Source organism: Solanum verrucosum, unplaced genomic scaffold, assembly GCF_900185275.1.
Source record: "Solanum verrucosum unplaced genomic scaffold, falcon-dt-bn FXZP01000110.1, whole genome shotgun sequence".
In the NCBI taxonomy this organism is placed as follows: Eukaryota; Viridiplantae; Streptophyta; class Magnoliopsida; order Solanales; family Solanaceae; genus Solanum; species Solanum verrucosum.
Genome location: NW_026020370.1, coordinates 1550130 through 1576476, shown reverse-complemented (window position 1 = coordinate 1576476; position 26347 = coordinate 1550130). Strand labels below are relative to the sequence as shown.

Below are 26347 nucleotides of genomic sequence, written 5' to 3'. Positions count from 1 at the left end.
CCACCACTAATTGTAATGTTATTTTCTTTAACCATCAACTAAATTAATTATTTAAACTATCCCTTAATTTCATATTTGTGATTACGAATAGTCCAAAATATCCATTTAGAATCTATCAGAAAGTATGTTATGAAATAAAAAACTCTAATACTCAAAACGACCAAATAAGTCGTTACAGATATATAATGTTAACTAATGATGATAATTATCAATAGTTATTAATGGATGTAATAATAATTGGTAATGGTGATTACCAATGATCCTTTATAGGCTTCATTAGAGGAAAAAGAAAATGAAGAGAGATGGTACTTATGAATGAGAAGTAAATTGAACTTAGTTTTACATATTCATTGTTAACGCTTTAAAGACATTGTTTCGAAAAAGATTCTTCTCTTATACCTATTTTGTTGCCTCATTTATATTTTGATGATTATCATGAATTAACATTATTATTCTTATATTTTCTTTTTTATTTCTTTCATTATTTTTATTCTCTAATTATTAAATATTTTAAAGTTTCTTAAACGTTCAAACCTTCTACATTATGCAAAATCTATTGTTGTGCGATCCAATTTATTTTTTGGTGTCTTCTTCAAATTTGAAGCACTAAAACTAATCAACACTATTTTAATATTATTATATAATTTATCAAATTCAGTGCAACACTATGTCGATACGACGATATCATTATATAAAATTTTCAAGATTTTTGGTTAAGTTTTATTGTTCTAACTTTATATTATATATTTTTGGTTGAAAATAAAAAACCAAAAGTTGTGCCCTCCCCCTCTATCTATCCAAGGAATAAAAGGGCAGAGACCACATTAGTTGCATTCTTACTTCATAATGTTCGTGTATATTCTATGTCTCCAGACATTATTTGTAGGATTACACTAAGTAGGTTATAACTATACAATTTATATATGACAACTAAAAAAAAACCAAGGCCTATCTATGAAGTTTGACTTTAGGCCCCCAAACTTGTTGAGACATCCTTGTTAACCATCTACATAAGTTTATAAATTTTGAAATAGAAGACTTCAGATCCATACTCTTTTATGGTAATGTTTTTATCCAATTTTATTTCTGATTATATTAAAATCATGAAGATTAAGCGAAACCCACATATAAATTAGTGTATACATATGTCCTTACAGAGCAATCGGAGCACTAAGATCATGGGTGAAGGCACACTGTCAACTTTTTTGATGGGCATGATAATATTCAACGGACAAGATTAAAGTAGTTCATCCATGTGTTCATGTATTTTGCTAACCACATTGTTTCAGAATTTAGCTGTTCCTAGGTGAACGAGTTAGAAATGACTATTGGGGATACTTATGTCAAAGTGGTGCTATTCATATTAAAATTTCACGTCAATAAATTAAATGCAAAAAATAAATTATGTTGGGCTTCTAAGGAATTGACTCCCAAAAACTAACATAAATAAGTAATCAAGACTATTATATGCAAAAACAATGAAAATGAAAATGAGCTACTATATGGATCAATTCATGAATTGTTTTATTTCTTTTTACCTAATAAGATAGATTATATTATATTAATAAAAAGTTAATAAGAGTTATTACAAACTGAGATTGTTCTCGCTATAGCAGTTCATGAACAATCCTTATTAAAAAAAGTCAAAGCATAAGAAGGTTGGAGTTAAATATTGCATATGTTAACGTCTAAATGTACATATTTTTGTTGTCAATGCGAGACTTTTCATAACCTTCCTTCTCTTCTCTATCTTCTTTCTCCTTACTTATCCAACCATCATAGACAGCATCGCCTACAGGGACCTTGTTGTTGCATGTTGGACAGGCGTTTTTCCTTGCCTAAACCAAAGACAATTAAAATAACTAATACAATAAATGAAAATGACATAAACACCATAATAAATACCAACTTAAAGTCTATCTCCTATACTTACAAGCAATCGCCTCCCACAGTCAATGTGCAAAATGTGTTTGCACGGCAACTGAAGCCATTGTTCACCCTTTTCAGCACCATAATTACAAATTGGACATAGATCATCAGGTTTATCATCTTCCACGTAAACAGTTGGGAGTGTTTCTATGATATCCTCCGGAACGAAACGGTGTCCTACTACGGGAGCCGGCCTAGGTTTGTCATCCTTCTATATAGCATGAAAGAAATACCAACAAATAATTATAATACACACCATATATAAATAAACTAAATTGAGGGAATAAATTAAATCAACTTAATATTAATGTCACATACAGAAATTGAAATGTCTTGGACAGTGATAGACAAGGCATCAAGCTCGTCTGAATTCATATCAAAGGCAGATTGTTCACTAGCAAACATCCTTCCAATATTTCCTCGTAGCTGCGGAATTACTAGCCAATTAGGGTCTGTTGGCAATGGATCCTCTTCAAAATCCTCGTATGTGTTGGAACTCTCTCCTTCCATTTTTCTTTTATCTTCTTTAGTTCTTACTATTCATATATTTATGAGTACATCTCCTCACACATATATATAATATGTAAGTAGGTAATATTTGACTGCATGCTTTTAGTGTGGTAGGTCTTCATTCTTATTTCCTGACACATGGGCTAATATGAGTCCCACATCTAATTGGTTTCAAGCATCCCACACTCCCATTCCATCACTCTTCTTTCCTTTTCAGCTTTTTTTGTTACTCCCTTAGTTCACTTTTACATGTTATATTTGGATGTAATATATTTATTAAAAAAATAATGATTGACGTGGCAATTTTATTACATTATTTTTATTAATATTTAATATTAGATTTTGAAAAATAATTTCACGAATAAGTAATTTTTAAAGGTTAAACATAAGAAAAATAAAATTTCTTGATATATTAAAAATGAAAAATGTAAATAAAAATAATTTTCTAAAATAATAGACAAGTAAAAGTGAATAGAGAAATATATTACAACAATAACTATCCTTATTATTAGACAAGTATATATTTAGCAAATTTTTCTGATGAAGCCATGTCCGTGACACCCCTTAGACCTTCCTAGATTCACCCCTGTTTGAGGTTATTAAAAGTCTTTTTGTCATTACTGCTAATAATTGCTTATTATTAGAAATGATATTTTTTTTTAAATATGTCACAATCCGATTCCTCGAATCATGATGACACCTACTATAACCCATCGTTCACCAATATAATAAGTAAGTCAACCTGTAACTCAGAACAACAATTAATGAGCATAAGGGTAGAAACAAGTGAAGCAATACTTTAATCAACAGAACTAGCTAGACAAAAGCGGAAGCAAAACGAAACTATATATATACATAAAAGATCCCTCCTAGAACCTGGAAGTCACAAGTACAGACCAAATTCGGAATTAGCCCAAGAGCCTCGGGATCCGTACGAAGGGTCGTTATAGACCAAACTTCATATTTCAGCGATAACCACGCTGACGAAATTCTCATATGTTTACAAAAAAATATTGACCAAGGTCAAACTTAGGCCAAACCTTGAAAGTTAAAACGGCTAATCGCACCAAAAGTCCCGGGAATCGTGCCGACGATGCTACTAGCCTAAAATGACCCTTGCGGTGCTGATGAAATCGTTAGAATAGGTTTCTGAGGTCATCTTCCTAAACTTTTGATCGAAACCAACTGTTCAAGATTCAAAAGCTCTAAAACACAAAAAATCGCATAAAAACCAAACGAATGATCAAGTGATCAAACTATTAGTCCCAACAAGTCATAAATGACTTGGGATCGCTAAAGGAACACTCTAAACAAAGAATAGAAGGAATCAACACGGAAATGACCTGGAGGGTCATTACAGAATAGGTTTTCAAGAAAGTGCTTTTGAAAAAAATAATTTGTGTTAGGCTAATTCATTTGAAAGACAAGTTGTATTTTGTTAATATTATTTTAAAGGTACTTTTGAGAGTCAAGTTACAAAAAAAAAAGACAATGTCAATGTACTTTTAATATTAATATCCTAGAAAGAAACTATTTTAAATATCTATTATATTTTTATTTATTTATTATTAAATTAAAATGTACATATTAAAATATTAATCAATATTATACATAGATAAATGAAATATACATCAAATATTGATATAATCCTGCAAAACATTGTTGTTGCCTTTTTTTTCTAATATTGCAAAAACATTGCTGTTACCATTTTTTCTAATGCTGCAAAAACATTTTGGTTATCTTTTTTTCTAATCCTGCAAAAATATTGTTGTGACTTTTTTTTCTTATCCTGCGAAAATATTGTGGTTACCTTTTCTTTTCTAACCTTGCAAAATAATACGTTAATAATATATAAAATATAAAATAATGATATGTAAACAAAAAATAAATAAAAAGTTATTACATAAAATAAAATAAACGAACCTAAATTGAATTTAATCAAAACTTATGAGATATACTAATTAATTATTAAGGGATCTATTGATGAATATTGATCTTGAAAAAATAATTTTATGTTTATACTTCTGCTTTTTTTAAGAAGCCAATTTTTTTAGCTTCTTCCGAACGACAGAAAAATTAATTTTGTTTCCATTTAAAAATAATTTTATTAATTTTCCTAACGCCTTAATTTTTTATTTTGTTTTTAAAAAATTAATTTTTAAAATAAATATTTTTGACCTACCAACAATAATATCAAACCGTGTGACCAAAACAAAAAGAACAAGTAAAGGGTATAGAATGCAATTTTTCTAACTGGAGAAAAAGATCCAAGGAAAATGGGGAGCGAGGACGGGTCATGGGATTGTAATGAATGAGAAGAGGGGCCAATATAGGACATGTGCAAACAATGTGATCATCCCACACAATTTGCAGAGTTGAAATAGTCAAAAACTCAAGTACACTATAGACTAGCCCTTTACATGACCAAAAAAGTGTACGGATATTCGATTTTCCCATTGTTGTTAATTTGCGACTAGCACCTGTTTTCGCCATAAAAACTATACATATTTTTTAAAATATATATATTTTCACTTAAAAGTTTATTTTTTATTATGAAATTTTTCCAAAGGTTCAAAAATGTTCTTCTTCTACCCATTGGATCAAAATTTTCCTCCTTTCATCTATTGAGTCACAAAATATCCATATTAACCTATTAGAAATTGTTCAAATTTGTTCTGTTTCTACTTAAAAAATGTTTATCAACTACTACATACTAGTTAATATGTATGTGCGCGGTCTTAATATGTCTTACTCCCTCTGTCCCAATTTATATGGTACTTTTCATTTTTGGAGAGTCAAACTGTTTAAGTTTGACCGAGAATTTGCGCATAGAATCTTCAATTTTTTTGAAATGAAATTTATATATTTGTATGCTATGTAAAAAGTACTATAAGTCACAATAATTAAAAATTCAAAATGTTTAAAAGATCTATAAAAAATTTACGGTCAAAGATAGACTTGTTTGAATTTCAAAATCCGAAAAGTGCCACATAAAATGAGACGGAGGAGGTATTAGAATTTATATATATAATATTTTTATAATATTGTCAAAATATTTTTTAAAATTCTTTTTAACCTTCAAATCCGATTATCTCAACCTTTTAATCCATTTTACTACTATTAACATTTTAGTTATACATCTTTTTTCTCCCTTAGTTAGCAATTTCAGTTTTTTACACCTTCTGAGATTTTTGTATAAGTAATACTGTATTACACTCTTTCTTAAGAAACATCTTAAAAGGAAAAAACTTTCAACAATATTTATCTTTTTGTGGGCATATCTAATGAAATTCTTTTTTCTCTATTACTAAGATAATACTTTTTAACAACATAAATTCAAATCAATTCACACGTTGATTAATATTAAAGCAAATACTCTTTTAGACAAACAATAAAGAATTTTTTTTAAAAATAAAGTATTAAAAATCAAAAGGAAACTAAATAATTATCAAAGGATAGTAATTAGAATTAGTAACACATATTTTTGTTCATTTCTAATATGTCAAGGATATTCTGGATCTAATAAAAAAGAGGAGGGGGAATTTTGAATATTTTTAATAGGTTAGGACATTTTCTATCCACTAAATGGAAGGGTGACAAATTTAATCCAATAGGTGGAATGAGAATATTTTTAACCTTTTATTGTTTTATATTCCTTTCTTATGTGTTATCTAAACAGAAAAAATTATAACTTCAACCATGACTTTTATACTAAAGAGCCATTTGAACTGACTTAAAAAAATATTATTTAAGCTAAAAAATAAAAAATTGGGGAGGTCTATTTTTTAATTTTAACTTATTTTAAGTCATTTTAAACTTATTTTATGTTATTTTTAACCTTGTCAAACATTTCCTAACTTATTTTAAGTCATTTTGTTTATTTATTTTAAGTTATTTTTATATTTGTCAAATACTTCCAAAAGTCAAAAAAGGGACTCAAAAATAGATTTGACCAACTTTTAAGTCAATCCAAACACCCTCTAACTATAAGTTTTCAAATACTAAACCAAAAGTTACATAGTTAGTAACGACGCATAGATACTGTAGCTAATAAATGGAAGATCGATGCCTTAAATTTGGGAATGTATCCTTGCATCAGTATATCACTTCATCCACAAAATAGTTGATAAAATAGTGTCACACCCATATTTTTCTAAATAATGTTTTGAAAAAAAGAGTTTTTTCAATTTAATTGACAGTATTGAATAGGGATTATTTTAGTTTTTCAGAGTCTTCACTTGGAATTGAGTTATGGTGTTTCAAATCACTTTTCTTAATCCCTAATCAAAAGTAAATAACTCTTTATTTTGGTCTGTGAACTAGAAATTTGGGTAAGGAATTATGTTGACCGAGGGGAAGGTATAAGGCATCCCTCGAGTCTCGTGGTTCTAGCACGGTCGCTTTTATTAACTTATACTTATTTTTGAATTATTTTTTTAGATATATTACTATAGGCTATGGTTTGCTCGCATATCTTATTGTTGAACTTTATTAGTCTCAACCTAGATGTGTAGCCGCATTCTTGCTCTTGACATTTAGAGACATATCTACCTTCTTAGCACCACACCTAATAATTTTGTCTAAGTCTTTAATATAACTAAAGAGAGTTAATTATTTAAAAAATATGGTCAAAGTGCGTCATCGCATCCTTGAATTTCTTTTAAGAATCTTTAATGTGTAACCACATTCTTAATTGAAACAAGCTTTAAATATATTTATACTCGTCTAATGTTTAATAGTGCCTAATTTATACATATTGTTAAACCCAAAACTCTCTTTTTTATTGACATTCAACTGTCAATCTTAACCCAATTCTTTTTATTATCTTTCACAATAATGTTCTAGAAACACCTAAAGATCAATCTTAATCCACTATATTTCATTTATCTTTAAATCTAAGCAAATATATGAGTAGAATGACACGAATAATAGACCAAATAAATTATATAGTTGTTCCTAAAAATTAAACAATACAAAGTAAATTACATACTTTTCCTAAAAAAAAATTAAACAATACAGTAACAAGTCATGACACTATAGCATATCAAAATTCAATACATATCTCATATACATTTAAATAACTCTATGTAAGACCCAAATAAATAAGATAAAGTGCTAGAGTTGGATCTTAATCCATAGAGAATTTCCTAAGAAAATAATTTGAATCCGAGAGTTAGACTGGAGCCTCCACATATAACCTTTTTTCTTTGTTGTGCGTGTGTTTGGAGAAAGAAAATATTTTGGTGTTTTGTTAGGTTTGCTGTGTGTTGTGTATTGAAGGGGTGGGAGTGGAGAATGTAGTTGAGTATAGTATATTGCTGATGGTTTTTCTTCCTTTTTTGTTCTTGTAGGTGTATATATATTGCTACTATAGTATGTATGTTGTTGATTTTCTTTTCTTCTCCCCTTTTCAGGCGTGCAGATGGGGTGGGCAATGCGGGATTTTTTTTCTTTTTTCTTTTGTTGTGTCGGAGAGTTCAATCGTGCAGATGGATGTTTTTGTATAGTAGTAGTATAGGAGTCTGATTAATGGTAGGTATCTAGGTGAGAAACATGTGGGAGTGGGAGTGTGGGGTAGGTTAGAGGGATGAGAGGTTTAAGGAGTGGGGAATGTGTATATATATAAACATTATAACAATAAAAATATTAGCTAATTATTTTGAACTAATAAAAGATATAAGAAAAGTTAAATAGCTAATCTAAAAATATAATTAAGAAACACTAGCTTATTTATTAAATCTATTTTTTTAAAACATATATTTTATGTGGATTTTCTTTTCTTATAAAAATAAAACTTAGCCTAAAAATGTGACTCTATTTTTTGTAGTTTTCAAATATTTTAAAATAAACTTACTGAACTAAGATAACCATCAAAATATTTAATTCAAATATAAAAGAAATATTTAAGCACTAAAATTTATGTAAAACATCAAGTTAGGTCAAAATTATGTATCTACAGTTCGCCCCTCTTTGACTGAAAACATAAAGAATTTGCAAACAAAGAAGTAGACAACGTGACAAGTTTTGACCGGACTCTTATTTAAAAAGAAAAATATGCGATCAAATCTTGATTTTGGACATCCTACATATCCCGGGTTATAAGGGAATCAAGTCATGTGTAGTTCAAGGAGAGTGAATGATGAGTTGAAGTCAAGTGAAGGCCCATCAAGGCTCCAGTTCGCGGCTCCTATTTTACATTAAAGTGACAGACAAAAATTTAAAAGAAAATACAAGTACAAGATCTTATCTATGATGCTTTTCTAGAATCTTGACTTGGGTCTTCATGCCTTCTCAAGTTGTGAGATATTGATTTTATCTCGAGTGAGTTTGAAGGTAAATGTATTTCTTTATGTAGGCTCCTTCTACTCGGACTTGAATATTGACATTGTTCTTAGGGTGTGCTTCTATACTTCAATTGAAAATGAGCTTGAAAGTTGACTCATTTCAAGATAAGATCCTGAGCTTCAAATGTTTATGCTACAAGTGGATTCCTGAAATTAAAAAAAAATAAAGTAATAACACAAAAATTTTGCCCCAGTTTATAATAAAGAAAATTTTGTGAAAACAATAAAGGATAGTGCTTAGCTTTGAATGACTCGAGTTTTATTGTGATGTATTCTTCAGATGGCTTCTGCACGTTTAAACTGACTCCATTCCTCATGATGATCCAGTTAAATTAAGTTATGTTAGTCTAGTCCCATTATTCAAGAGGTGTCAAGCTCCGAGCCTACACTCTAGACGCAGCTGGCACTCGGGAACCATTACTGGCCCCAAGCGAACCCTTGGCCTGACTCAACTCTCAGCAGTAGACTTTCTCAATAATAGATAAACTCAAAAAGTAGAAACTTTACTCATAGTCTTAAATAAATAACTCATAATTGTGTTAAAACATTCGCTGGCCGAAAGAGGCAACTCAAGTCTAGAACATTAACAAATGAAAATGAAACAAACTATCTACGAAACCTCTACTAATTGAGATGGACGTCGAGACAAGACCCACGAAATTCTGATAAACAAAATTTGAAATGTGAAACCCTCTGGAAAGCAAAGAGGCTCACCAAATCTAGCTGGAACTCGAATGGATCAACGGAGCGCCGGTTTTTTATCGTAATTTCATGTATCTGCATCATGAAATGATTTAGGCCAAATGACATCAGTACATTGAATGTACGAGCATATAAGGGAAAAACTGAACATAACCTGCAAGCTTGAACTGATAAAAGGAAACCATACTCATCTCAACTCAACTTGACTCAAGGATACTCAAAGATACTCAAGAACTCAGACGTACTCAACTTAGTTCAATATAAAAAGCAATAATACGATGCATTATAGAGAAAGCTGTTAAAACAGTAATTTATAACTCAATGTATTTAAAAATACAATAAAACTTTTTACTCTTATTTGTATGTAAAGATACAAAGTAACTCAATTTGGGAGATTCTCTAACCGACAACCATCATTATGAGCTATGTGATGATTCAACGTCTCGCCCACGCTACCAGTCCTAAACATTGCCGGAGTATAAGACATCCTCAACTAAGTGGATCCACTAAGCTATGCTTAAAAATCAATAAGGAATCATCTAAAAAGTATGACCCTTTCTACCCACGTTGGCTACATGGTTGATGAGGACTTTGAGTTCTTAGAACTCGTCCCCATATCGGTGCTCAATACTACTCCCAATAATATAACTCTGCTCATATGTTTAAAAATATTTCCTCATCCTCAAACTTTGAGATTATTACTCAAAAAGTTTCTCTTAAAAGAGATAGTACTCTAAACTCCTCATGAACTCATTTGGAAATCGAAGTTTCCTCTCATTTTAAATGTGAAAACATTTACTCTTGGAAATTCTTAGTCCCCATATAAATTCATTTTGAAAAATGAAACTCAACTCTTCTCATCCTCATACTTAAGTATTCAAGTCTTAACACAAGTTTTAAAATATTGTAAAAAACTTCTCAAAATGACTCGAAAGAACTCTCAAGACTTTATTCTTAACTCTACCTTGAATTTGAATTATGAATTTGTGGGTTATGATTCATGGTAGGAAGGATCTCTCGATGTTTAGATGTAGTTTAGAGTAGTTAGAATCACAAAAGAGTGAAGGTACACTTTAAAAGAAGGCCTAACCCATCAGTGGCCCCCTAAAGTTGGCACAAACTTTCACTTAGACACTTCAACTAAGCTTTGTTCATTTTAGACACCTCATGTCACGTCTCGTTATGTCATTTTGACACTTTTGCTGACTAAGCATAGTACGTGTGCTACACGAATTTTGAGCGCGTCAGAGACTTTTTTTAAAATATTCTGAATTTTTTTGTAAATATTTTCTTCTCCTTCTTCTTCCTTGCTTTCTCCCTTCCATCTTCTCCACCTTCTACCATCCTCCATCACCACACAACTTTTTTAAAAAATTCTACAATATTTTACTAGGTTACACTCTTTGATTCTTCCATCTTCTTTGAAAATCGAATTTGCATCTTGATTCATATTCAAAAACAAAATCAATTTCAAGGGAACAAAAAAAGAAATCAACTTCTTTCAAATGGAAAAATTGATTTACATTCTTACCTTCTCCGTTGAAAATTAAATTGATTTCAAGGGATAAAAAAGAAATAAAGAACAACCTCCAATGAAAAAAAAAGAAATTTATTTTACATATCCTTCATTGTAAATCCCAACCGTAGTAGCACAAGAAATCATCTTCTTTTAAATGTCATATAAAAACTTTTCGATTTGGTATGATTTCCCTTATTCACCAAAACGTATTTTACTTTGTAAACTAACCTATGTTCTTGCCTTTTTGATGGAGAAGAACAGATGAAGGGGAAGGAGGCGCAAGAAGAAGAAGAAAAGAGGTGGGGGCATGGGGTTTGGGATCTGGAAGAAAGAAAGAAAAAAGTAAAATTGAGTTTTTAAAAAATAAAATAAAATTTCCACGTGTCACATACCAATTCGTTTATTTTACCACATAAGAGGCATCTAGATGTACGCACTTAAAATGTGGTTTTGAAAATATAAAAAGTGTCAAAATGACACAATGAGGTTTGACATGAGGTGCTTAAAATGAACAAAGCCTAGTTAGAGTGTCCAAGTGAAAGTTGATGCCAACTTTAAGGGGCCAGTGATGGGTTAGGCCTTAAAAGAACTCAGACGGAGCAAACGACTGAAAACAGAATGGGGCAGGCAACCTTGGCGCAATAAGTTGCACGGGATGCCAACCCCTAAAATTCAGAGGCGCAGTCCTGGCGCACTGCTGGCGTGGCGCGTCAGCCTCTGCCCAGAAAATCCTGACGAATTTTTCTTCTCGTTTTCTGACCCTAACTCACCTAGAATCGATTTTTTTCCTCAAAATTTCCTTAGATTCAATTACCCAATACAAGTACACAAGAATCTACTCATTTTTATTCAAGAACAACCCTCAACAATCAAAATCCCTACCTCAAAATTCATCAAACTCCCTAAACAAAGCATGAAGAACAAAACCTCAAGAACACCCATCAATAATTCAAATCATTCAACCTCAAGAATGAAATTGGTGTGTGGGTGAACGAACCCAACACTATTAAAACTTACAAACCTTGATTTGGTGAAACAAATTCTCGATTCGCAGGAAATCTTGATCGTTCTTCCTTTTCTCCTCTTTTCTCTTCTTGAACTCTCTTCTAAAACCCTAAGCATATTTAGGATTATGAAAATTGACCCAAATCAGTTTAGACCCCTAAAACCTCAATAAAAACGTTTCAAGTTGAAGGGTAAGGAAAAGACCTAAATACCCCTCATTAATTAGGGTAAATTTCTTTAACTAGACAGGATGACTTCAAACGGGCATATCTCCCTCATCCAAATTTGAAATTTAGCTAACTCGGTGGCGTTGGAAAGAGGATTCAAAGAACTTTCATTTGATATCTTATGGGCCACCTACCTCATCCTGTAATGAATGTTATAGTTGTTTGAAGTTGACACAAAACTCACAACTTAAGCTTAACTTGAACAAACCTCAAATTGGTTCTTTCCAAATTAGTTCTTTCTAATTTTAGCTCTTTCTAAGGTCGAGGTGTTACAATACCTCCCCCTTGGGAATATTCGTCCTTGAATGAGATCACCCTAAAGAGACTAGGGTGGCAACATCTGACACCCAGTTCAAACACTCAACATGCAATTTAACAAACTCAACATATCAATTAAAGAGTACCAAGAAAAGAATTAGTACCTTGGTTTGAAGCTTCTCCGGAAGAAAATAGATGTGAGTATGAATTCTTCATATCCCCCTCAGCCTCCCAAGTAGCTTCCTCAACAAATTGATTCCTCCATAAGACCTTGACTGATGCTACCTCATTGGTCCTCAACTCGCGAACCTGACAATCTAGAATTTGAACGGGTACCTCCTCATAATGTAGGTTGTCCTTAATACCAAATTTTTTAGTAGGTTTAATAAGTGAAGGATCGTCTGTCATGCCCCGAGCCTACACCTTGGGCGGGACTGACACTCGAGAACCATTGTTGGCCTGGCTTAACTTATAGCGGAAGACTTAATTAACAAGAAAACAGTTTCAAAGGATAACTCATGCAATAACTTAAAGAACTATTAGACTAGCCTAAATGGCAACTTAAGTCTTAATATCAACAACTGAAAATGGAAAGACTAAAGAACTATAACTATCTATCTATGAAGCCTCTAAAACAAAGAGGGATGTCGGAACAAGATCCTCGATCATCCTAACAACTGAAGTACTAAAACAATGTAAAAGGGGTCCCCCAAAAAGCAAGAAGGCTCACAAACTAACAAAGCATTTAAAATAGTAGGTGACAACTCAATGTATTAAAGAAATACAACAACTCAGTTTACATATAAAGTAATATAATATTGTGAACACGCTGCCAGAACTGTCCTATACCTTGCCATGATATAGAACGCCTCAACTAAGTGAATCCACTAGTCTATGTTAAAAAGCACTAAGGAATCATCTAAAAAGTATGACCCTTTCTTACCCACGATAGCTACATGGTTTATGGAGACTTGAGTTATTATAAAATAGTCCCCATATCGGTGCTCAATACTACTCCCAAAATATACTAAGCTCATATGTTTTAAAAACAAAAACTTTTTTTGTCGTTTGAGATAATTACTCAAAACTAGTTCAAAGGCTTTCTTGGAAATCAATGTTTCCTTTCTTGTTTAAATGTGAAAGCATTTCAACTCTTGGGAATACTTAGTTCCCGTATAATCTTTTGATGAAATGAACTTTACTCTTACTCTTTACTCAACTCAAAACTCTAGCCTCAAAACAAAGTTAAAACATTTGTAAAAGACTTTTGGAAGACTCTATGAACTTCTCTTGACTTAACTCTTAACTTTTCTTGAATTGAATTATGGATTCAAGGCTCATGATCTCATGTTTATGGATGATTTCATGATGTCTAGACGTACCCTAGAGTGTAAAAATCAACTAGAGAACTTAAGTACGTTGCTAGGGAACTCAAACGGAAGGAAGTGGGAAAAGGTGGAAGACCTGGCGTCATTGGCGCTCTGAGTGGCGCGGGGCGCCAGAGGAAAAATTTCAGAAGCTGGGTTGGGGCGCTCTGGCTGGCACGGCACCCCAGAGACCAAACTTCAAAAGTCTTTTTGGGGCGCTCTGAGAGGTACGGCTCCCCAGCCCCCTCCCCAGGTTTTTGACGAATTTTCTTGCTCATTTTTCAACTCTACACCCTTTAGATTCAATTGGTTCTTTTCTCCAAACACTTAGATTCGACTATATCACAAAAATATGTAAGAATATACTCAAAATCACACCTAATCTCATGAATCACACTCAAGAAACTTCTCAACAACTTCAACAACAAGAACCCAGAAGAACTTAAACAAATTTCATCAAGAACTCATAACCTTTTCTTTTAAGAACACAATTACGCTGAATTGAATCATGATTGGCGCATGGGTGAACTAACCCAACGCTATGTGATCTCACATACCTCGTAGGATTGAATCCTTGGCGAAATCCACAACCAAAATCACAAGAACTTGACGAATCTTGAACTTTTCTTCTCCTTTCTCCTCTTTTCTCTTTTCTCCAAGCCCTAGCGTGTTTTGTTAAATGCGTAAACTCATATAATTCTGATTAGACCCCAATTAAACTTTAAAAAACAAAATTAATTAATTGTGTAAGGAAAAGACCAAAATACCCTTCAAAAATCCGATTTTGAATTTCCTTTTCTAGACATCCCAACTTCAAATGGACACATCTCATTCATACGAACTCAGAATTGCGCAAACTTGGCGGCGTTGGAAAGATAATTCAGAGATATTTGCTATGGTATCTGGTAGCACACCTAACTCATCTTGATCTAGGAGTTATGGTCATTTGAAGTTGACCAAAAATCCATACTTAACATAACTTAGCCAATTTTCCAGATTTAACTTATTTCCAAAAATGACTCTTTCTAGTTCTTTTAAAAGCGAGGTGTTACAATATCTCCCCCTTGGGAACATTCGTCCTCGAATGAGATTTCTCCTAGTAGGCTAAGGCGTAACATCTAACTCATAGCTCAAAAACCCAACAAACAAAATGTAAATACAACATGCCAACTTAAAATAATAGCCAAGAAAAGGATTAATACCTTAATTTGGAACTTCTCCGGATTCGAAGAGATGTGGGTATCTCTTCTTCATATCCTTCTCATATTCCCAGGTAGCTTCCTCAACAAATTGATTTCTCCATAGAACTTTGATTGATGCTACTTCTTTAGTTCTCAACTTGCGAAGTTGGCGATCTAGGATCTGAACAAGAATCTCCTTATACGATAAGCTATCATTGATACCAATATCTTCAGTAGGTACGATAAGTGAAATACCAGATGAACCGCTGCTAACTCTTGGGGTAGCTCTAACTCATAATCTACACTACCAACCATTTTGGATATCCTATAAGGGCCAATATACCGGGGGCTAAGCTTCCCCTTCTTACCAAATCTCGTAACACCGTTCAGGGGTGAAATTTTCATGTATACCCAATCATTTACTTCAAACTCTAACTCCCTTCTTCTAACATCAGTTTAGGATTTCTGATGACTCTGCGTTGTTTTCAACCTCTCTTGAATAACTTTCACTTTCTCCATAGCTTGATGAACTAAGTCTGGTCCTATCAACCCAGCCTCACCAACTTAAAACCATCCGATAGGATATCTGCATCTCCTCCCATAAAGAGCTTCATAAGGATCCATTTGAATGCTAGAGTGTTAAATATTGTTGTAAGCAAATTCAATAAGGGTAGGTGATCAACCCAATTACCCTTGAAATCAATCACACAGGCCCTCAACATATCTTCTAACGTCTGAATGGTGCGCTCTGCTTGACCAACTGTCTTAGGATGAAAAGCAGTACTCAAGTTTACCTTAGAACCCAAGCTTACTGGAAAGATTTCCAGAACAGTGCAATAAATTGTGCACCTCTATCTGATATAATCAAAACTGGCACCCCATGAAGTCTAACTACCTCTTGAATATACAACTTGGCATAGTCCTCTGCTGAATGGGTAGTCTTTACCGGTAAAAAGTGGGCTGATTTTGTCATTCTATCAACAATCACCCAAATAGAATCATGCTGCCTGCGAGACCTTGGTAAACCTGTGATGAAATCCATATTGATCATTTCCCACTTCCATTATGGAAGTTCTATAATCTGAGCCATACCACCGGGCCTTTGGTGCTTTACTTTAACTTGTTGACAATTCGGACACTTAACAACAAACTCTGCAATGCCCTTCTTCATACTACTCCACCAATAAACTTCTCTCAAGTCTCGATACATCTTTGTGGAACCCGGATGAATAGAATATCTGAAACTATGAGCTACCTCCAAGATCCTCTCTTGGAGTTCATCCACCCTTGGTACACACAATCTACCTTGATAGCTCAACACACCATCTCCCCCTTGTTCAAAAGTCATTACTTTTTGCTTATGAACATTTGCCTTCAATTCAAGAAAAATAGGATCTTGGTCTTGTTTTTCCTTAATTCAGACACTAATGATGATTCAGCCCCATTCATCACCACTACTCCTCCCTCCGTGGAATCCATTAGTCGAACCCCTAATCGTGCAAGTCTATGAACCTCTGTTGCTAACTCATTCTTACCTTCCTCACAATGGGTGGTACTACCCATAGACAATCTACGTAAGGCATCAACAACAACATTAGCCTTACCTGGGTGATATAGGATACTCATATCATAATCTTTAAGTAACTCTAACCACCTTCTATGTCTGAGATTAAGCTCTTTCTAACTAAACACATACTGGAGACTCTTGTGATTAGTGAATACATCAACATTAACACCATACAAATAATGACGCCATATTTTTAAAGCAAATACTACGGCAGCCAACTCTAGGTCATGGATTGGATAATTCTTCTCTTGAACCTTAAGCTGTCTGGAGGCATAAGCTATAACTTTGTCATTCTGCAGTAACACACAACCCAAACCAACTCTGGACGCATCACAATATACAACAAAACCTTGAGTACCTTCTGGTAAGGTCAATACCGAGGCAGTAGTCAACCTCTTTTTCAATTCCTGAAAGTTTTTCTCACAAGCTTCAGACCATTGAAACTTCTCTATTTTCTGAGTCAACTTGGTCAAAAGGGATGAAATAGATGACAAGCCCTCTACGAACCTTATATAATATCCAGTCAACCCCAAGAAACTCCTAATATTAGTTGGAGATGTGGGTCTAGGCCAATTTTGTATTGCCTCTATCTTTTGAGTGTCAACTCGAATCTCATCACCGAAAATAATATGGCCTAAGAATGCCACAAACTCAAGCCGAAACTCACATTTAGAGAACTTAGCATACAACTCTCTATCTTTTAGAGTTTGGAGAACTATTCCGAGATGACTAGCATGATCTTCCTCATTCCTTGATTAGATTAGAATGTCATCAATAAATATGATAACAAACATATCTAAATAAGGCTTGAATATTCTATTCATAAGGTCCATGAAAGTTGCAGGCGCATTGGTTAAACCGAACGACATGACCAGAAACTCATAATGACCATAACGGGTCCGTAAAGCTGTCTTAGGAATATCACATTCCCTTACTCTTAACTGATGGTATCCAGATCTAAGGTCTATCTTAGAGAAACATGTGGCACCATAAAGTTGATCGAAGAGATCATCAACTCTCGAAAGAGGATACTTATTCTTGATGGTAACCTTGTTTAACTGACGGCAGTCTATACACATCCTAAGGGAACCATCTTTCTTCCTCACAAATAAGATCGGAGCGCCCCAAGGTGAGACACTTGGTCAAATAAAACCCTTATCAAGAAGATATTTCAACTGTTCTTGTAGCTCTTTCAACTCTGTTGGAGCCATTCTATATGGCGAAATAGATATAGGACGAGTATCAAGAAGAATATCTATACCGAAGTCTATCTCTTGTAGGAGGGACTCCAGGAAGATCATTTGGAAAGACTTCTAGAAACTCTTTTACTACTGGAACTGACTGAATATGAGGTATCTCAACACTAGAGTCATTAACTCGGACTAAGTGATAGACACACCCCTTGGAAACTAACTTTCTCGCCTTAAGATATGAAATAAAAAGACCCTTAGGCACTGCTGAACTACTACTCCATTCTATAACTGGCTCATTAGGAAAATGGAACTTGATAACACGAGTTTTACAATCAATGGAGGCATAACAGGCATGAAGCCAGTCCATACCCAGAATGACATCAAAATCAATCATGTCTAACTCAACTAAATCAGCTATAGTGCTCTTATGATTGATGGAAATGGTACAATCATGATAGACTCTCTCAGCTAGAATAGACTCCCCAACAGGTGCAGAAACACAAAAGGGCTCACAAAGTTTCTCAGGAAGAACATCAAATTTCATTGCAACATAAGGAGTCACAAAAGATAAACTCACTCTTGCTTCTAGAAAAGCATAAACATTAAGAGTAAAGACTTTGATCATCCAGTGACAACATCTGGAGAATTCTTTTGCTCTTGACGACTCGTGATAGCATATAGGCGGTTTGCTCCTCTGCTAGCCCATGAAGTAGCTCCTCTAGATGCAGCTCTGTCTGGTGGAGTAACCGATGAAAATTGGGCTTTGTTGCCCTGATTCTTATTACCTTGTCGGTTCTTAGGGAACTTTTTCATAAAGTGACCCTCTTGACCACACTTGAAGCAACCAGTGGAGCCATTACGACACTTACCTGGGTGGTTCCTTCCACACTTAGCACATGCAAGAGCCTAGTTACCTCCTTGTGCCACACTACCCTGAGACTGCGCAGGTCTAGCTCTGAAGTTCTGCGAATTCAGACCATTATACTTACCTTTGTTTCTAGGTGCAGGAGAACTAGCAGATGATGGAGCAGGTCCCTTTTAATTTTAATAGAAGGAAGAACGGTTTACATTACTCCTTTGCTGCCCGGACTTATTCTCTATCTTAGCTTTCTTATTTTTAAACTCCTCATTATCCCTCAGCTTCTCTTCCTCAACTTGCTGCAAATAAACCATCAACCTTGCTATATACATGTCCCATATTAGCATAGTTGTCTTGCCCTCTTTGTTTGACAGACGAGACAACCCCGTAACAAAAAGACTCATCCTGCTTCTCATATCCGTAACCATCTCTGGAGCATATCGGGAAAGTTGGGTGAACTTCAAACTATACTCATGAACACTTAGTGAATCCTGCTTAAGGGTAAGGAATTCCCGTACCTTAGCTTCTCTTAGTTCACAGCGAAAGAAATTCCCTAAGAAAGCCTCCTCAAACATGGCACAAGTCAAAATGGGTGCACCCTCAGCTCTACCCTTCTTCCACTGGCCAAACCAAGTCCTTGCAACATTCTTCAGTTGATATGCAGCTAGTTCTACTCGCTCAGCATCGGCAACGTGCATAACTTCAAACACTTTTTGCAGTTCCTCAACAAAATTTTCCGAATCCTTAGTAGTGCTTGAACCAGTGAAACTTGGAGGATTCATCCTCAAGAACTCGCGGATCCTCGAAGCATCAGGCTCTTCATGTCGAACCCCTCTTTGTTGCCTAACTTGGTTGGTCACAGCTTGACTTAGCATTCAGATTGCTTTCCGAAATTCAGCATTGGTGACCTCTCCTTGGGGTTGCACTTCTAGTGCATTAAGTACCCCTTGCTCCTCAACGTTCCTCCTAGAAGACAACCTCAGACAACTCTTCGTGGAGGCATGATCTGAAAGACACGCGCAAGCACGAGTTAGAAAGAGACTTTATAGAGATGAACTCTATCGCACAAAATGAGTATGAAAGAAGTGAAAAAATTCCTAAATGTTGCAGCCTCCTAATTATAGATGTGGTGCACTTCACACTGATAACTAGGACTCTACAGACACGACTTTATAGACTCCCTAGGACTCTTGAACTCTGTGCTCTGATACCAAGCTTGTCACGTCCCAAACCTACACCCAGGATGGGACTGGCACTCGATAACCATTAGTGGCCCCAAGCGAACCCTTGGCCTGGCTTAACTTATAGCGGAAGACTTAAGTAACAAGAAAATAGTCTCAAAGGATAACTCATGCAAAAACTTAAACAAATATTAGACTAGCCGAAATGGCAACTTAAGTCTTAACATCAACAATTGAAAATAGAAAGACTAAAGAATTATAACTATCTGTCTATGAAGCCTCTAAAACAAAGAGGGATGTCGGGAAAAGACCCCCGATAATCCTGACAACTGAAGTACTAAAACAATGTAAAAGGGGTCCTTCGGAAACCAAGGAGGCTCACCAACTGACTCTGAGTGCTCAACTGGATCAACGAGGCACTGGATGTTGATCGTGGTTACCTGTATTTGCATCATAAAATGATGCAGGACAAATGACATAGTACATTGAATGTACGAGCATGTGAGGGGAATACTAAACATGACATAAGCTTGAAAGGAATATGAAAACAACACTTACCTTAGATTTACTCAACACATGGATACTCAACTCAACTGCAAAGTAAAACAACAATAAATGTGCAGTTTATACAAAGCATTTAAAACAATAGGTGACAACTCAATTTATTAAAGAAATACAATAACAACTCAGTTTACATATAAAGTAATATAATACAGTGGGAGTTTCTCTAACCGACAACCACCACTATGAGCTAAAGTGATGATACATCATCTCGCCCACGCTGGCAGAACTGTCCTATAACTTGCCGTGATATAGAACGCCTCAACTAAGTAGATCCACTAGTCTATGCTAAAAAACACTAAGGAATCATTTAAAAAGTATGACCCTTTCTTACCCACGATGCCTACATGATTTATGGAGACTTGAGTTATTATGAACTCGTCCCCATATCGGTGCTGAATACTACTCCCCAAATATACTCATCTCATATGGTTTAAAAAAAAACTCTTTTATGTTGTTTGAGATAATTACTCAAAACTACCTCAAAGGTTCTCTTGGAAATCGATGTTTCCTTTCTTGTTTAAATGTGTAAACATTTCAACTCTTGGGAATACTTAGTTCCCATATAATCTTTTGAAGAAATGAACTTTACTCTTACTCTTTACTCAACTCAAAACTCAAGCCTCAAAACAAAGTTAAAACATTTGTAAGACTTTTGGAAGACTCTATGAACTTCTCTTGACTTAACTCTTAACTTTCGTTGAATTGAATTATGGATTCAAGGCTCATGATCTCATTTTTATGGATTATTTCATGATGTTTAGACGTACCTTAGAGTGTCGAAATCAACTAGAGAAATTAGGTACGTTGCTAGGGAACTCAAATGGAAGGAAATGGGAAAAGGTGGAAGACCTGGCGTACCTGGCGCTCTGAGTGGCGCGGGGTGCTAGAGGGAAAATTTTAGAAGCTGGGTTGGGGCGCTCTGGCTTGCACGGCACCCCATAGCCCAAACTTCAGAAGTTTCTTTGGGGTGCAACGTCCCAGCTCCCTCCCTAGGTTTTTGACGAATTTTCTTGCTCGTTTTTCAACTCTAAACCCTCTAGATTCAATTGGTTCTTTTCCCAAACACATAGATTCGACTATATCACCAAAATATGTAAGAATCTACTCAAAATCACACCTAATCTAATGAATCACACTGAAGAAACTTCTCAACAACTTAAACAACAAGAACCCAGAAGAACTTAAACAAATTTCATCAAGAACTCATAACCTTTTTTTTCAAGAACACAATTACGCTGAATTGAATCATGATTGGCGCGTGGGTGAACTAACTCAATGCTATGTGATCTCACATACCTCGTATGATTGAATCCTTGGCGAAATCCACAACCAAAAGCGCAAGAACTTGACGAATCTTGAACTTTTCTTCTCCTTTCTCCTCTTTTCTCTTTTCTCCAAGCCCTAGCGTGTTTTGTTAAATGCGTAAACTCATATAATTCTGATTAGACCCCAATTAAACTTCAAAAAACGAAATTAATTAATTGTGTAAGGAAAAGACCAAAATACCCTTCAAAAATCCGGTTTTGAATTTCCTTTTCTAGACATCCCAACTTCAAATGGACACATCTCATTCATACGAACTCGGAATTGCGCAAACTTGGCGGCGTTGGAAAGATAATTCAGAGATATTTGCTATGGTATCTGGTAGCACACCTAAATCATCTTGATCTAGGATTTATGGTCATTTGAAGTTGACAAAAAATCCATACTTAACATAACTTAGCCAACTTTCCAGATTTAACTTATTTCCAAAAATTACTCTTTCTAATTCTAGCTCTTTCTAGTTCTTTCAAATAGCGAGGTATTACATCACCCATACACTTCTTCAACATTGAAATATGGAATACCAGATGGACTGCTGCTAACTCTGGCGGTAGCTCCAACTCGTAGGCTACATTGCCAATCCTCTTGGATATTCTGTAAGGACCAATATACCGGGACTAAGTTTCCCCTTCTTGCCAAACCTCATAACGCCTTTCAAGGGTGAAACATTTAAGTAAACCCAATCATCCACCTCAAACTCTAAGTCTCTTCTCCTAACATCTGTATAGGATTTCTTACAACTTTGCGTTGTTTTCAACATTTCTTGAATGACCTTCACTTTCTCCATAGCTTGATGAACCAAGTTTGGTCCTATCAACCCAGCTTCACCAACTTCAAATCATCCAATAGAAGATCTGCATCTTCTCCCATAAAGAGTCTCATAATGAGCCATCTGGATGCTAGAGTGATAATTGTTGTTATAAGCAAACTCAATGAGAGGTAAGTGATCATCCCAATTACCCTTGAAATCGATCACACACGCCCTCAACATAATTTCTAAAGTCTGAATTGTGCGCTCTACTTGACCATCAGTCTGAGGATGGAAAGCACTACTCAAATTTACTTTCGAACCAAAACCTTTCTAGAAAGACTTCCAAAATTGTGTAGTGAATTGCGCACCTCTATCTGAAATGATGGACACCAGAACTCCATGAAGTCTGACTATCTCTTGAATATACAACCAAGCATAATCTTCTGCCGAAAAAGTAGTCTTTACCGTCAAGAAATGGGCTTATTTAGTCGTCCGATCTACAATCACCCAAATAGAATCATGTTGCGTGCGAGACCGCGGTAAACTAGTAATGAAATCCATATTGATCATCTCCCACTTTCATTCTAGAAGATCTATGTTCTGAGCCATACCATCGGGTCTCTGGTGCTCTACATTGACTTGTTGGAAATTCTGGCACTTAGCAACGAACTCTGCAATACACCTCTTCATACTATTCCACCAATTGACTTCTCTCAAGTCACGATATGTCTTTGTGGAACCCGGATGGATAGAGTATCGGGAGCTATGAGCTTCCTCCATGATCCTCTCTTGAAGTTCATCCACCTTGGGTACACACAATCTACCTTGATACCTCAACACACCATCTCCCCATTGTTCAAAAGCCATCACTTTTTGCTTATGAACATTCGCCTTCAATTCAAGCAAAATAGGTTCTTGGTCTTGTTTCTCTTTCACTTCGGACACTAGTGATAATTCAACCCCATTCATCACCACTACTCCTCCTTCAAGGGAATCCATTAACTGGACTCCCAATCGTGCAAGTTTGTGCACATCTTTGGCTACTCTTTCTTTCCTTCCTCAACATGGGACGTACTACCCATAGATAACCAGCCAAAGCATCAGCAACAACATTAGCCTTACCTGTGTGGTAGAGAATACTCATGTCATAATCCTTGAGTAAATCCAACCACCTCCTCTATCTGAGATTAAGTTCTTTATGACTGAATAAATATTGTAGACTCTTATAATCGGTGAACACATCCACATGAACACCATAAATATAGTGACACCATATTTTCAAAGTAACACTATAGTAGCCAACTCTAGATCATGGGCTGGGTAATTCCTCTCGTGAATCTTAAGTTGTCTGGAGGCATAAGTTATAACTTTGTCATTCTACATTAATAACCCACCCAGTCCAATAGTAGACGCATCACAATACACAACAAAGTCTTGTGTACCCTCTGGTAAGGTCAACACTTGGCAGTAGTCAACCTAGTTTTAGATTCCCGAAAGCTCTTCTCACACGCTTCAGACCATTGAAACTTTGTTGGCATCTGAGTCAACTTTGTCAACGGGGATGAAATAGATGAGAACCCCTCGATGAACCTTCTATAATAACCAGCCAATCCCAAGAAACTTCTAATATAAGTTGGAGATGTGGGCCTAGGCCAGTTCTGCACTACCTCAATCTTGTGAGAGTCAACTCGAATCCCATCATCAGAAATAATGTGGCCTAAGAACGCCATTGACTCAAGCCCAAACTCACACTTAGAAAATTTGGCATACAACTCTCTATCTGTGAGAGTTTGGAGAACTACTCTGAGATGGCTAGCATGATCCTCTTCATTACTCGAATAAATCATAATGTCATCAATGAAAACGATAACAAACATATCAAGATAGGGCTTAAACACTATGTTCATAAGGTCCATGAATGCTGCAGGAGAATTAGTCAAACCAAAAGACATGACCAGAAACTCATAATGACCATTACGGTCCTGAACGCAGTCTTTTGAATATCACTCTATCTTACTCTCAACTGATGAAAGCCAGATCTGTGGTCTATCTTAGGAAATCAGGTGCCACCCTGAAGTTGATCGAAAAGATCATCAATTCTCAGAAAGGGATATTTATTATTTCTAGTAACCTTGTTCAATTGGCGGTAATCAATACATATCCTAAGAGAACCATTTTTCTTCCTCCCAAATAAGATCGGAGTGCCCCAAGATGAGATACTTGGTCGAATGAAACCTTTATCAAAAAGGTCTTTCAACTGCTCTTTTAACTCTTTTAACACAGTTGGAGCCATTCTATATGGCAGCATAGAGATAGGACGAGTATCAAGAAGAATATTTATACCGAAGTTTATTTTTTCTTAGGAGGGACTCCGGGAAGATCATCTGGATTGATTATGTATCAGAACTGAATCACTACACGAATCAGAACTGAATCACTACACGAATCAGAACTGAATCACTACACGAATCAGAACTGGAAACTCACTCACAACTGGAACTGACTGAATAGGTGATGTCTTAACACTAGAGTCATTAACTCGGACTAAGTGATAGATGCACCCCTTGGAAACTAACTTTATTGCCTTAAGGTAGGAAATAAAATGACCGTTAGGCACTGCTGAACTACTTATCCACTCTATAATAGGCCCATTAGGAAACTGGAACTTCACTACTCGAGTTCTAAAATCAACTAAGGCATAACAAGTATGATACCAATCCATACCTAGAATAATTTCAAAGTCCACCATATCTAGCTCAACTAAGTCAGCCATAGTGTCCTTGTGGTTGACAAAAAATGTACAATCACGATAAACTCTTTCAGCTAGAATAGACTCACCAACCAATGTAGAAACACTGAAGGGCTCAAGAAATTTCTCAAGAATAATATCGAACCTCATAGAAATATATGAAGTCACAAAAGATAGACTCGCACCAGGATCAAGTAAAGCATAAACATAAAAAATAAATACTTTATCATACGAGTGACAACATCTGGTGAATTCTCTTGTTTTTTATGACTGGTGATAGCATACATACGGTTTGCTCCTCCATATGTCCCTGATGTAGCTCCTCTAGGTGCAATTTTTTATGGTGAAGCCATTAAAGAAGATTGGGCTCTATTCCCCCCCCCCCCCTCATTACCACTACCTTGCCTATTCTTAGGGCACTCTCTCATGAAGTAACCATTATAACCACACTTGAAGCAACCAGTGAAGCCATCACGACACGCTCTCGAGTGGTTCCAACCACACTTAGCACATGCAGGAGTCCAATTACCTTTTTGTGCCACACTACCTTGGGATTGTGCAAGTCTAGCTCTGAAGTTATGAGAATTTTGATTCTTGAACTCACATTTGTTCTTTAGTACAGGTGCACTAGAAGATGATGGAGAAGGTCCAGTTGGCCTTTTTTGAAAAGATAATCGGTTCGCATTACCCCTCTCCTGTCCGAACTCATTACCAGATATCTTCACCTTTTTATTGCGAAACTCTTCCCTATCTCTAAACTTGTCCTCTTCAACCTGTTGCACATGGATCATAAGCCTTGCTATGTCCATGTTTCCTATAAACATAGCTTCCTTACCCTCTTTGCTTGACAAACAAGACAACCCAGAAACAAACAAGCTTATTATGCTCCTCATATCAGCAACCATCTCCGGAGCATCGTGAGATAATTGAGTGAACTTGAGGTTGTACTCATGCACACTCACATATTCCTTCTTAAGAGTGAAGAATTCTTTTACCTTTGCCTCTCTCAATTCATTGGGGAAAGAAACTCCTCATGAAGGCCTCTTCGAACACAACCCAGCTCAAAATTAGTGCACCTTCAGTTGTACTCTTCTTCCATTAGTCGTACCGGACTCTAG

The 26347-nt window shown here is 35.4% G+C and overlaps 1 protein-coding gene across 1 annotated transcript; it reads right to left on the bottom strand.

The window, feature by feature from the left end:
* Positions 1-1688: 1688 nt before the first annotated feature.
* On the bottom strand, positions 1689-2439 carry LOC125838318 (uncharacterized). Its single transcript, XM_049517381.1, has 3 exons — positions 2248-2439; positions 1934-2140; positions 1689-1838 (listed from the first exon to the last, which is right to left on the bottom strand). The coding sequence occupies exons 1-3, from the start codon at positions 2437-2439 to the stop codon at positions 1689-1691; spliced, it is 549 nt and encodes a 182-aa protein (XP_049373338.1).
* Between the last annotated feature and the right edge of the window lie 23908 nt (positions 2440-26347).